Here is a 15,311-nt window from a genome sequence, read left to right on the forward strand (position 1 = left end):
TCCTGAAAAATAATGTGCCTGAAGAGGTCCTCTAATATTCTAAGCAAATTATGACAGAACAAGAGAAGCCAGTAGAGGCCAAAATCCAATCATAATACATATGGCAGCATAATCATAGTAATGGAGAGAGTAGCAATACAAACATATCTGTGATTGCAAAGGACACAATGACACAAAAGGGGAGTCATCCCTTTGGGGCAGTCACTTCAAGGTGGCACAAAAATAAGAGTCTGCCCTGCTGCTGACTTTTCAGGATAGAAAAGTTTGACTGCTAACAGGCACTGCTTTATCAGGATAAACACGGCCATTTTATGGGGAATAAAGGGAGGGAGATAATAGGAGGGAGATAGCCCTAAGTTATACAGGACAGAATGAAATATGAAAATTGGAACTGGTTGGACTATCCTGGGGGTAGAGTTTACAATAGTTTACAATAGCAACCCTTGTGGCCACAGTACGAGGATATTGGATGAATGGACTTTAACTATAGGTTTTATATTCTTATATTGTTTTAAGTGTTGTAATTGGATTTTATTCATTGCTATGTTTTAAATGTGTGTAAGCATCAAATTGTTGCCAATTGTTTCCACCGCCCTGAGTCCCATTTCTTCCCCGCCTCTCCTCATGGCTTGAGGTTAGTTACAACATTGCTAAAACACATAATCATATAAAAATACTCTGTAGAATACACATATTCACATTGCCACAAAATAGACATTAAAATACACAAACAAAAATTAGACATGAAGTGGAAGTTTAAAATTTGTCATTAAAACTGTCTGTGTAGACAGGTCTTCACTTGTGTCTTAAATTCTGAAAGCTGATGTAGCTGTCGGAGCTGTACCGGCAGGTCATTTCAGAATCGTGGGGCAGCCAATGAAAAGGTCATCTGGGTGGTGATTTCCAGAAGGGTTCTGGCGGGCTGGAGCAGATGCCCCCCAGAGGACCTCAGTGTTTGGGGCGGATTATACAGGGATTATACAGCGGATTATAAGTGAGTATGGGATGGAAAGCATAATAAAGATATGAGTTTCAATAAGATGAATTGGTTTATTTTTGCCTAGTTGTAGAATCTTGGTGCCAATTGGTAAAACTGATTTTTTTTTAAACTGTTTATAAATTTAGAATTTACTTTTGTTTTTTTAAACTAATTTCACTACTTAACATTTTAAAACTATCTGCTATATCAAATATATGTTAAAGACCTTAACAAATGAGACAGATTCCAAATTAATACCTAAGTAGGTATTACAACATCCCTTATATAGCAACCTTTCTCAAGATGGTGTTGGGCAAGAGCATTTCCAGCAGTCACTGACTTGGTTGTCCAGGGATGATGGCAATTGTACTCTAATACATTTAGAGAGTGTCAGGCTAAAGAAGGCTGTGTACCATCACCACCATATCATTAAAATCTGAAAACACAAGGCTTATTGATAATGCCTTTAGGCTTATATCCTGTGCTTCGTATATCTTTCTGCCTGTTTATATTCTAATGAGGCAAACTACACATTCACCAAAATCAAGACCTTAGACTTAAGATTTTTAAAATGGAGAAGCTAAGGATGTTTTTAATCATTTCGCTTACAGTACTTCATTGATTTCAGGGGAGGTGTTTGACTCTAAAATGTTAATCTGATGTTTTAATGTGGGTTTGCTGTGTCGTCTAATTGGATTAATTCAGAACCTGAATAAGAACGGACTCTAAGCAATTAGAACTACAGCTGTAAAAGACTTACTGAAAAAAGTCATTTAACCATTTATATTTTCTTTGTTTTTGTTCAAGACTTTCAAATTTTAGTCACAGACCAAATGATTTAAAGTAATACACACACATTTATATTTGTCAGATATTATTGCTGGAACTAGTAGACAAGATGAATGTATGTAATAAGTAAATTTAAGTTCTTATTGAAAAAATAATGTATTTTTTTCGTGTCAGGAGCAACCGGAGTTGCTTCTGGAGTGAGAGAATTGGCCGTCTGTAAGGACGTTGCCCAGGGGATGCCCAGATATTTTGATGTTTTACCATCCTTGTGGGAAGCTTCTCTCATGTCCCCGCATGGAGCTGGAGCTAATAGAGGGAGCTCATCCGCGCTCTCCCCAGGTGGGATTCGAACCTGGCAGCCTTCAGGTCAGCAACCCAACCTTCAAGTCACAAGGCTTTTATCCCCTTGGCCATCGGAGGCTCTGAAAAAATAAATAAATCTATGCCATTGAGTGTGAACCTCTAACAAAGTACTGTATTCTGGAGTATTTCTGTTCTGTTTCAATCCGTCTACTCTATTTCCCCTCTTCACCACTTTGGGCTTTATTTTTTGTGTTTTCCTCCAATAATAAATCTTTATTCTGTTTCTAGTTCTCATTGGGTTATTTAAAATGTTCTTTTCAAATTTTAGGGGTATACAACTTTTGTGTGTATCTTTAAGTTGTCTGTGGACTTAAAATGATCTTATTAATTTCATATGGTTTGCTTAGGCAAGGACCACTCACAGGTTGTTTTTTTTTTGCCAATTCCTAGGAGAAGTAGTAGTAATAAAAGTAAACGTATGACCTGCCTCTCCCTGAAGCTCCTTCCTCTGAAATATAGCAAAACCTAGTGGTATTGAAATCTTACAGTTCACCATTGATCAGTATTCACAGCCTTTATTACTGCTACCAGAGACATTTAAAAACAATCTCTCACTCTGAATCAGGAAATTACTTATCCAGGCAATTAGATTCATTCTCTTAGTATCAAGCATCCCTTCCACCTTCATTCTCCAGATTTCCCCTTCTATACTCTTTCATCTGGTTGTTAGGATTTTCTGCTTTCAGTCACCTAACATCTTGTGGCACTACATCTTCACTGAACTGGGGTTTCCATGATCTTTGTATCCTCATTTGTAGGATTTTCTGCAAAACTTGGGCTACCATGAGTTTAAATGGAGAAGAGGTTATTCATTTATTTATAAATAAACACTTCTGATCGAAAACAATCAAAGCAAACATTTTCATACATAATTACAAAGTTACAACTATAACAGAGATGTAACACCGAACACAGGCCATACAGGAGAACAAAGGAGATCTCTCAGTCCCTATTATGAACACCATGACTGTTGGAGATCCTCACCTACATTAAATGTTTCTCAGATAGAGCCAACATTGATTTTGGACTAAATGGGTATGCTTTCACTCCATTTATTTGTGCTACCACTTTGGGGAACGGAGGGGGCTTTTTGCCCTACACAGAGAGCAATGACCAATGTCCATTTACTTGCTAGTTATGGCTAAGCAGTTCATGTCACAACAGATCACAAATAACCAAACCAAGCTTCCATATAAGCTTCTTTATTTATACCCAGGTACCCATTCAAAATGCATATCATTGGAACACAAGCACACTTAAACTAAAATTTAACTAAAAACTCCATCCTTCAACCTCAGAACTGGCCAGAAGTCTGATTTTTTTTTAAAATCTCTTTTCTCCTTTTTATGAGAGTTTGAACACTGACAATCATAATTCACAGGTGTGATGTAAAACCTCTGAAATATGAGACATTGCTGTCATTACTCTCGTGAATTACAACTTTTTTCATATGGGTTTGTGATCAATTATAAGGGCAATCCATGTAATATATAGAATATATATAATAGTGTGCCACAGTCTAATGTAATTTATTTCCATCAGTGAGGTAATATCACCCAGCACACCAGAGGCCAAACCTGAAAGTGCATTCTGAAGGTTATTTCTCCACAAAGAGGTTGCTCTGTACCACAGTTAAGCTTTTTCTTTTAACTCACGTGCTACAGACAGGTGCTTTGATTTTCAACGCTGTTGCAGCACATGACTTACATGTAACACTAAGTTGTTAGGATCAAGGACTGTGTGTACCAAGACAAGGGCACATAAAGAGATATCCAAACAACATTTTAAAAACACATCAGCAGCAACACCTTTGTGCCCCATTTGAATCTGAACCCATAAAGTACAACAGTCTCAGTGTAGGTAGTGAGGTTTCTTCACCATTCATATTTCACAGCTATACAATGGAAATACAATGGCACAGGCAATCCTAACTTTAGTGCCCAGTGCCTACTGCTGCTGCCTTGTAACTATCTGGCATATTTCTACAGGCTCTTCAGCGAAAGCCTGTCTGATATAGGATAACCTAGCCTATTACCAGCAATCTATCATTCCCATAGCCTCTTGCTTCACAGTAGCACACACTGTCCTATCACCTCAGACCATGTCATGGTTAGGATGCTGTGTGTGTGTGTGTGTGTGTATTGTTTTATACATATTCATACAATTCATGCATTGGTTTCAATACATTATTCTATAATAAGAACATAATATCCATCCTATTTTAAATATAACGCAAAATCATGTTTTCAGTATCATGAAAATGAGAAGTTATCATGACTAAAGTATTTCACACAGAAGCCTCAATAATGACTGATGGGAAGATCTTTTTAAATGTTCTTTTCATAGTGGAGCAGTATAACTATACATAATAGAGGAGTAACACTGAAGTAAATTAGGCAGAAGAAATATATTCATATGAGATCCTACAAATTAATAAAAGAAAAATGTTCTACAAAATAATTTAATTGCCATTAGATTAACTCAAAGTTCAGAACAATCGCTTTACATTGTCATCTCTTGTTTAACATGATTTCAGGTTTTATAATGTATTAGCATTAATAATTCACATTTATAGCTCAGTTTCTCTGCTTTGTACCCTTAATTTTTTTTCTCTCTCTCCTTCTAACAAAAATATTTCAGGAGTTCAGTATTCTATACAGCCAAACAAAAATTAGTCTGTTACTAGATACAATTCACTGAAATTATTATTTTTCCCTCACTTAGCATTACAGACTGGATGCACATGCTTGCTTACTATAAAGTGAAGCAAAAAGTTAAAATTGTCTAAAAATTGTATAAAAGAATTTAGGACTAATTTTACTACTGTATTTACAAGAGTACAATGTGCCATTGAATGTAATGCTCACCTCATTTTTGAAGGCTCGTGTTACAAAAATGGATTTGCCCTTGAATGTAATGCACCCAACAGCACAGGTACAGCACATCAGGGAGGCAGAGAGCATGAATGAGGCCATTTGGGAAACCATACCCCTCCACTAGGCCTCACATGATTCCCAGCTGGCCTCAATCAAAACTGAGGGGCAAGTCTTTAAGGCCTCATGAATGAAGCCAGTTGTGGACTGCACGGGACTGAGCCTGAAGGGCGGGGTAGGGGTGAGGGACCCCGAGGGCAGTCCTGGAGGTAGGATCTGCAGATAAGCAGCAGAAACGACTGGGTCACCAGCCGGGTGCTACTCCTCCTTCTCCAGGCATCACAAAGCCTTGAAGCTGCTGTGGCTACCATTGGGAACAACCTCTTCATGCACCTCCAACCTCCCTGTCTATGTCATTTTCATACAAATGGGTTTTTGTGCATAATTCTAACATGTCATCAAATGTAATGCATACCTCAATTTTGGAAATGTAATTTAGCCAAATAAGATGAGTATTAGATTTGAGTAAATATGCTAAAATGATATAATATGAATGGCTAAATAAATGTGAAATTAATACCCCAAATCTTATTTTAGTGCAAGTAGATGCACTGAAGCAATGGAACTTAAATTTTGTCCTACGGAACTACCATTAATTCAATGGATCAATTGGATTTAGATTAATATATCTAAGGTCACCAACAACTAGAGGCTACCTAAAATTCAGAGAATGAAGCAGGAAACAGGGCTAAAAATGTATTGGTTCCATCACACGTCATGCAAAAATGAAGTGTGAAGGCTATGTGTGTGAACAGAAAAACCGCGTCTAAATCTGTTAAATTAAGATGACTGTCCAAACAAGACATGTAAACACCAAAATGTCAAATATCTAGATGTTTAACAACAGCATTATCATTGTTATCCGAATACTTTCTTCACTTTGAAACCACTGCCCCAGGGATTCTTGGCTGTCTGTATCCTGCTTGTGAATACATATTTAGCAGCAGAGCACATGTCAAAATATCTATTGCTCCAACTTCAGCTGAGGCATACAATGTTCACCTACATACATTTCTCAGAGCTATTTCATATTGTCAGTGCATCTTGATGTCCCCAGAGACAAAGATTATGTCCTTTGTACCTCTTCTTTTTCTTCTTTATCTCTCTGTGTGTGCAAGCATATATCTGCCACCTAGGCACATTTTTTTTAATAAATTTCCACAATGTTCCACCTACATTTTGAAAAGGCATTTTATTTTTCTATACCTCACATTAGGTCATATTACATGAAACAAATCTAATGGTAAGGGATATATAAGCAGACATTCTTGATAGCAGCACAATTCAGCTCAATTGATCTCCCAACCCCACAAAATGCATTTTGCCAAAGCCCTAGTTTAAGAACGTCTGCTATCTGACATTTGGCTTCTCTAGTGTGGAATAGGTTTGCTTTAAGTCATGAAAACATCTAGTATTCCACCATCATCATAAAGTTCATCTGTAAGAAAGCTGTACTGTCTGGGAGAGCCTTGTTAGAGAGAGGTCAGGGTTATCCCAATGCTATTATGCTGCCCTTAATTTTACAGGAGGGCAGACGAGTACATTTGGTTTCTGTTTCATCAACAGGAACAATTTACTCCATAGCTACTGTTAAATGTTTGAATTCCATAGGAGATTCTAACAGACAATGACAAAAGAAACAAGGGGGTTTAGAAATCAAGACTACATTATAAGACAGAGGGAGGGGGAATCCCCATGAGCAGATACCAATATTATTGGAACAGCCAAGTCTTTCTTTTCTAATATTGTAAACTGCAGAATTGGATGGAGTTAGGATAGAGTCCTAAAAGCTATACATGGCACAAAAATGGTCCTGAGAAAAGTAATCTCCCATAGTCATAGCCCAGGAGCTATGTCATCATCGTATTATATGCTTTCCTGATCCCTGCCACTAGATTTCAGTTACCTGTATACCCATATTAAGGCTGTAATTCTTGGCAATTTTCTTCTTGAAGGAAGCAACTAGGATTTTTGCAATTTTCCTGTCATGCAAGAAAGTCTTTGAAAAGCAGGCAATTTTTGAAGATTTGTAGTTTTCAACATTTTTGTGCATAATTTGCACATAGTACTATTATTTTCTACATCATTCTCATGCCACAAGGAATTTTTATAATTGACCTTTAAGCATTTTCTGCTTAGAAAATACTGCATTCTACACAAAATCATACATTTAGAATAAATTCAAAATTTGAAGATTCCTATTAGACCAGGATCCATTTCAAATTGGTTTCTCAGTACTATAATTTAAAATAATTGAGTATTATAAAATAGTTTTGAATATATTTCCTGTTCCTACAGATATGACCATAAACTGGGATTCTATTTTCTAAATATTTGAATATTTGAATTTATTGGGATTTCAATAAAACTGCATGGCAAATTACTGCAAAAAAAAAAAAAGCAAAATAACACTTCCCAATCAAATTTGATATGCATAATTCCAAGACACACAACATTTTTTTAAAAAAAATGGTTTAAAAAGTTGTATTTATCCTTAAATATCCAGTTTTGTGTGTATTGTTTTTTTGTAAAGTATACATATAAACAGTTCTAAAAATTTCTTGATCATTAAATATTCTAAATAAAATACTTTTATAGTGGAACTTAATCATGATCTTTTAAAAATTCCAAAAATGTGCATATTACTGAAGACAATACTATTCCATTTTCCATCTTCAGAACCCCCTTTATTCAGTAATGCAAGCTGTCATATACAACGGTAATGCTGATGAAAGAAAAAGCCTGTGGTTTCTGACAGCAGCAGTGAACTCTGACCCTGAAGGACCATAAAGCAGCCAACTTGGGCCCATTTTACATGCACAGAACAGAGTGATTTACAGGACTAGTTTAAGTTTCAAGAGACAGATAACATCTTATGAAAAGCCAAAGAAATTATGGGAAGAGCCTTCTAAGCACAATTTTAAAGATGGTAAAGCTTTATTGTATAGGAGTTTTTCAAGGATGTGCAACTGGATGTTAATGTGTGCACATAATTTACTGTCTTCTTGTAAAGCTTGAAACTTGGCTCACATTTTCTAGGCCATGAGTAGTGCTTTGGGAAGCTGCATAGTTTGTTCAAGCACTTGCACAGGTTAAATATGCAGAAATTTCTCAATTTTTAGTACTCTAGTGCAGCAGTTCCCAAACTGTGTCCTACAACCCTCGGTTCTGCAAAGCATTGTAAGGGTTCCACACAAAATATTTAAGATGCAATTTAAAATAGATTTTAAAATAAAATCACACAAGGTCATCTATTTGATTACCTCTACTGCAAAGGAAGGGGGCATTCTTAACTTTATCCATTTGTAACACTGTCTTCCTCTTTTTCTGCTATCTCTCACTTTGTGGAGCTTTATAGTCTTTTTTAATGAGTCATCCTGTCTCTTGATATGTCAAAAGTACAATAGCCTCAGGCTGAGTCTTCGTCTTCTCAAGAGAGTTCGGGCTTGATTTGCTCTCAGACCTACTAATTTGTCTTTTTGGCAGTTTGTGGTGTCTTTAGAACACTCTGCCAGCATCACATTTCAAATGAGTATATCCTCTTCCTATCAGATTTCTTCACTGTACAGTTTCCACAACTATATCCAGAAATCAGAAATGCTATAGTATGAACAATCCTGACTTTGAAATTCAATGCCACAGCCTTGTTTGAAGATGTTACCTAGTTCATTCATAGGCATTCTTCCAAGTCTTAGTTTTCTTTTGATATAGGAATTACAGACTCTATTTTCATTTGTGACAAGATAGAGACAACCTTTATTTCATTCTCTTCATCATTCACTTTAAGATTGTATAAATCATGAGTGGTTATTCATTATTTATTTGTTTATTTTCTTAATGTTCAACTATTGCTCACTTTCTTCTATCAGTTTCCTCAGTAGTCATTAAAGGTCTTTGTAAGTTCCTACTAGTAGAACAGTATTGTCATTTACGGAAATATTCATTTACTTTATTTTTGTGTTGTTTACTTTATTATTATTTCCTTAATGCTGAATTGTAACTTGATACAGAATCATAGAATCATAGAGTTGAAAGAGACCTCACGGGCCATCCAGTCCAACCCCTTGCCAAGAAGCAGGAAAATCACATTCAAAGCATCCCCGATAGATGGCCATCTAGCTTCTGCTTAAAAGCCTCCAAAGAAGGAGCCTCCACCACACTCCAGGGCAGAGAGTTCCACTGCTGAACAGCTCTCACAGTGAGGAAGTTCTTCCTGATGTTCAGGTGGAATCTCCTTTCCTGTAGTTTAAAGCCAGTGTTCCGCGTCCTGGTCTCCAGGGCAGCAGAAAACAAGCTTGCTCCCTCCTCCCTATGACTTCCCCTCACGTATTTATACATGGCTATCATGTCTCCTCTCAGCCTCCTCTTCTACAGGCTAAACATGCCCAACTCTTTAAGTCACTCTTCATAGGCTTGTTCTCCAGACCCTTGATCATTTTAGTCGCCCTCCTCTGGACACATTCCAGCTTGTCAACATCTCCCTTCAACTGCGGTGTTTGATAAACTACAGCTTTGTTTGCTAGCCTTGTGAATGGGAAGTCATTCTGCCCTCCACACTGTCCTGATAGTGGCCCCTTGTCCTAAATATTGGTTACATGTTAAGACTATCAAATGTTGTAGCAAACCAGTTCTTTTAGAGTGATTAATAGTTTTCCATAATTTATACATTCAAATACTTTGTTATTTCCTGGAGCCTGGGGAAAGTGGGATAGCCATTTCAATAGACGTAGACACTTCTGAATAGGAAACGGTCCTACTGTTCACGCTTCCCTAAACTGTGGAATAGCTCTGAAGCTTTGGGGAAGCTCTGGAGCATCTCACAATTATTTGAATGTGGGACAAGGCCATGTCAAGCTGCCTTGGTAGGTATTAGGGAAAATGGACACTCTACGTCATGTGGATGCCATGGAGTCCATTCACACCTGCCATGATTCATCTGACATATGTGGATTGGCCCTCATTAAGTCTTAAAGGTGATACAAGATCCCATTGCATACTGATATTTCAGACAAACATGACTGTGCCTGTGAATTCTACACATTTTATGTCTTCATAAAGTTAAAAACTGTATAGAGGCAATACTTCTATCTGACTACCTAATGCATATGAAAATATTCTTATCACGGCAAAAAGACATGTCACCTGTGATGTGATCATTATTCACAATCAAGTATTTAATGAATATCCCAACACCAATGAGCTTTCATTGCAAAATTGCAACAGTATACATATTTAGTTCTTAGTAGGTTTTTGGAACTTTGGCGAAATTTATAATAGCAGAGTTTCTGTGGTGATTTCCAAACTTCCATATCTGTACAATTTCTGTAACATCAAGCTTAAGGGGATGTTTTGACTCTGTGAGATCTATATTACATACTGTAGTCTGCCCTGGCAGCATGCAAAACTGTGAAATGTAAGTTTTATAAAGTTTTCCTACAATAGACAAAGGAAGGATATACTAGTGAGGAGAAGCATGTATTTTCACAGCAGCTTCTATTTTTGCATTCTAGACTTGGTTCACCCTTCGATGCGGTGTAAAATTACCTCAGCTCTGCCAGCCAGAAGGGATATACAGATGCTTTATTAGCAGGGAACCTCAGAAACTAGAAAGAAGCTCAGATCAATACTCAGTCTCACACTAAATCTTCCTTCAGCTATATCCCTGAACGCTGGCAACAGACATTTTCCAGCATTAAATGCATTCAAAAATGATTCATTTGTAGTATATTTACATTTCTAAACTTACAATGACAAGACATTTTTTCCAAATATACCAACTATTTATGATTAAGAGGCATTTGGTGAATTTCAAAGAAAGGAAGTAAAGTGCTGGTGGTTACTATGGCATATTACTTACAAATGGAACAAGAGCTTACTGTAAGCAGTGTTTTTAAGATGCATTTACATCTCTCTGCCCCTTCCATATGTTCTCTGTGGTACGAACATATCAGACTACAAAGCATGGTAAGACAGACTTTGAAATTAGATTTCTGCTCATTCAGAGAACCGCAAACCCTTTGAAGAATACTCTAAAATACATTTCACATATTGCTGACAGAAATTACTGTAAACCTGCTGAACCCTAGTAAGTGGCAAAATGAATTCCATGGCACATATAAGAAAGCCCTTTGCTCTTTCTACTCTTTGCATGGAACAAACTATGAAGACTTAGGAAATGAATGGAAGTAATTATACCATCACATTTTCTCAAATTTAAGATCTTTAGATAAGTAATATTTGTAAAAATGATGTAAAGAATCCATCAAGGCAGAAATCAAGAACTGCTGAAGTGTCCTTTCAGAGAATTTCATGCAAAATGTATTATTTGCGAAGAGACGGGAGAAACTGAGAGTAGTTACACTTGAAAAAAACAGAGATTTCAGAGTGAAGCGATCATTGCATATAATTAGATAGATACCAAAAAGGTAAAAGGAAATTAACCTCAAATATGATCCACACTACAGTCTTTCCTCATTAATAGCAAGGGAAGATTTAAATTGCTTATGTGACTGGTTACCAATGGCATTTATTTGGTTGAAGCATTTACCACATTTAGCTTCATTAGAATAGGATTAGATACTATTCAAGTCAATCAATTAGATACTATGATCAAGATGCACATAAGCATATAATCCAGCAAATAATAGTTAAGAATTTGCAGAGGAAGTTAAGCAATTATTTTTGTGCAGGTGTATTGTGTACCATTTATTGGTCTGCAATTTTCCTGACGTCATGGCTAAAGAATCTATTTTGTTCAAAAATTACAGCTTTTAAAGCGGCAAAGAAAAAGGCTAAGGCTCTGGAATGAAAAAGGGATGTGCATGTCTCCGTCCAGATTAAATGAAAAGTAATTATTCCTGCAACTCATGAAGACATGCAATCCAATTGATTTCCTTATCAGGTTGTTGTTAGCATCATCTTGGAAGTGGGCAGTCATAAGCCTTGGGTATAAAAACATGATATTTATTTTAGATTTTGTGCTAAAATACTCAGAATTCTATTGTTTTGCTTAGTTTGGAAATGTTACATTTTTCACTACCAGAATCTCCCTGTAGTCAAATGTAATGTTTCCAGGCTCTGGTTTTGGCCTCTTGATTTCAAAACGTATTTGCTCCTTAAAGTCTAGTCAGTTCCTGTTCCATTCTTTTTTGCTTTGGTATCTAATGTATTATTGTTTTGGCACTGAAAACAGACTGATTAATGTTGATCCTTATTACTCTCTTCTACAAGCGTTGTCTGTTCTATTCTGATGAGCAGCCTACCATGTGCTGGGCCAGAAATTCCTCTTGCACTGTCCTACTAAACTGCCTTATTGCAATATACCTCTTGTAAAATGCTCATCTCAGAACAAGTTACACTTGAAAAACTACTCAGACATTCTCTGGCCTATTCTAATTGAGCTCTTGAGTCCAAGACAATTTTATCAAAAAGTTTATTGAGAACTGTCTAGTAAAAAGTCTCATGCTAAATGTAATTATTACTACTTTTGATGCAAAGTTTATGAATTCAGCTGGAAAGTCTAGAAGTAGACTAATTGGCAAAATTCTCTGTCTTAATCTACTTTAACAAATAGTATGTGTTGACTGTAGGATTCCTAGTAAGAACGTGCTCATCATCATCACAAAGGCAATCAAAAGTATCCATCACAGATCCATCAACAATTTTGTTGTCCTTTGGTACTCAAAAATCTGTGTCCCATTTTCGAATCTGGGACCAAGGATTCCTTGCTGTTGGGAGAAGTAGACCAATAACATCTACAAGGTCATACATGCTCCATTATTCTTTTAAGAATTCCAGCAACAGAATGAGTCTTCTTCTGCCCTAATTGTTATTGCTGAAATGGGGGGGGGGGGGGGGAGAGCTTTGACTAACATGGAGTTGGATTTGTGTGGGACAATGATGAAGTAAAATCAGTTCTGGTTCACATAAAAATTATTAGCCTTAGAAATCTTTGATTCGAATTATATGCCTCTTGTCCTTGAATCTGATTGTCTCAGGTTTTAAGTAAAAACAACCTATGAAATCCTGCAAGGCCAGGATCTCTAATATATTCTACCATTATCCAGCAGAGATGACCATATTGCCTTTTAGTAGCTAATCCTGTCAACAAGAAGTTGTGATATAGTATCATAGTCTCTGCTTTTGACAGTGTCAGCGACATTTGACCTTTTTTCCTATTATGTGGTCAGCTGTGCTGACCAAGAGGGGGGTAGATTATTCTTACAGATACTGACTATAGTTTTAAGACATACAGCTACACAAATTTTGAAAGGTTAATAGTTATTAACAGTTATAGTTATCAAAAATATAAAACACATGCAGATTTCCTATTGCTTACATTTTCAAGAGTCAAGCATTTTTAAATAGAGGAAAAGGAAACACTACACTAAGAGTACTACAAGTTCATCTTTCAACAAAACGTATAAAACACAGTTGGTTCTCTTTGTTATTTTTCTTTTTAGGTATCCATACTGGAGACTTAAAAGCATCCTAAATTTTGTTTAATCAACTGCTACTCCACAGCATAAAATGACATTGCAAAAAATAATTGCATGATAGCACCATGTCCAATAAAAAGGAGATATTACGCAAGAGTTTTTAAATTTGAGAGAACATCTATAGCTGAAATGGATTTATTGCACCATGCTGTTCTGTTGCATAAATGCTTTAACTAAATCTTACGTTTTTTCAATTGCCATCAAAATTTACTTTATGGTTCTTGGTAAGTGTTTAATTCCATATATGCTTACCAGATGTTTTAATATTTTAATTTATATAGGCTTCTAGTCCATAAACATAATTTTTAAAAAAAATGCACAGAAATCTATATAGTGCTCGATCATGTCATAGAATGCAAGAAGAACCCTACACAATCTGTATTTTAACATTGTTTTAAAATTGTTTTTAATCATTTAAACGTGAAGAACCTAAATATACTTCCATTTAATCACACATCACCATCTGCTTATACAGAGACAAAGTAACTAGGAAACTATAAAAACAGCGAAATTTAACATCTCTCCTCAAACCTGACATTTTTGTGAAACCACTGACTGAACATCTCAGAGTTTATCCAAAGTAGGTATAAAAAGTTTACCTGCAGAGACATCATCATCAGGCAAATCGTGTTCTTCTTCTTGAACTTTGGTTTCGGGTCCCAATTGTTCAGGAGGAACAGTGGTAGTCTGTATGGTTTCTTGGGTCACTCCCGCTGAAAGTCAAGTAAAAGAAATCCCTAAATCCATATTTGCATTGATTTGGGCTAAAGAAAAAAAACTGCATTCTTTACATTTAAAAAATGGATAGAATAAGACAGATTTCAAAGCATACAGGAATCAGATTGCTGACTTTTACTTGTCTAAAAAATCAGTCAACATTGGCCCAATTCAAATATCTTACCTGAGAACATATACATAGGAAAAATGGTCCAATAATTTAGTGATCTAAAATAAACCATACTCTTCATTATACAGTAGAGTCTCACTTATCCAAGCTAAATGGGCCAGCAGAATCTTGGATAAGTGAATATCTTGGATAATAAGGAGGGATTAAGGAAAAGCCTATTAAATGTCAAATTAGGTTATGATTTTACAAATTAAGCACCAAACCATCATGTTATACAGTAGAGTCTCACTTATCCAAGCTAAATGGGCCGGCAGAAGCTTGGATAAGCGAATATCTTGGATTATAAGGACTGATCAAGGAAAAGCCTATTAAACATCAAATTAGGTTATGATTTTACAAATTAAGCACCAAAACTTCATGTTATATAACAAATTTGACAGAAAAAGTAGTTCAATACGCAGTAATGTTATGTTGTAATTACTGTATTTACGAATTTAGCACCAAAATATCACGATATATTGGAAACATTGACTACAAAAATGCATTGGATAATCCAGAACCTTTGATAAGTGAGTCTTGGATAAGTAAGACTTTACTGTATTTGCACACTTGTAGTGATTTTGGAGGCTAGAAATAGGGTTCACATTTAGTAATAAGAAGAAACATGATCAAGAAATGAATTATAATATAACAGACCATTCCTTCCTTAGAGTTGCACTCCTGGTGCAGGCCCCACCAATCACAGTGGTGCTTACTCCAATATAAAATTATGTATTCTTTGGCTGTAAGGCACCTGGTCATGTTTTTCTTTTCTCAAAATATGCAAGCTGGAGAAGGTGGACAAAAGGGGATCAGACATGAAAACCAATTGGATGACCCTGGGCAAGTCTACAATTTTAGCC

At 36.1% G+C, this 15,311-nt stretch overlaps 1 protein-coding gene across 3 annotated transcripts in view; it reads right to left on the reverse strand.

Annotated features, from left to right (window-relative positions):
- Positions 1–15,311, reverse strand: part of wdr7 (WD repeat domain 7) — a 241,658-nt gene that overhangs the window by 129,268 nt on the left and 97,079 nt on the right. For all 3 annotated transcript variants that reach the window (XM_062972543.1, XM_016995242.2, XM_062972542.1), the window contains one exon: positions 14,162–14,275. In XM_062972543.1, the coding sequence (XP_062828613.1) occupies positions 14,162–14,275 (114 nt within the window). The remainder of the gene's footprint in view (positions 1–14,161; positions 14,276–15,311) is intronic.

The sequence above is a fragment of the Anolis carolinensis genome, chromosome 2, assembly GCF_035594765.1.
Source record: "Anolis carolinensis isolate JA03-04 chromosome 2, rAnoCar3.1.pri, whole genome shotgun sequence".
Classification (NCBI taxonomy): Eukaryota; Metazoa; Chordata; class Lepidosauria; order Squamata; family Dactyloidae; genus Anolis; species Anolis carolinensis.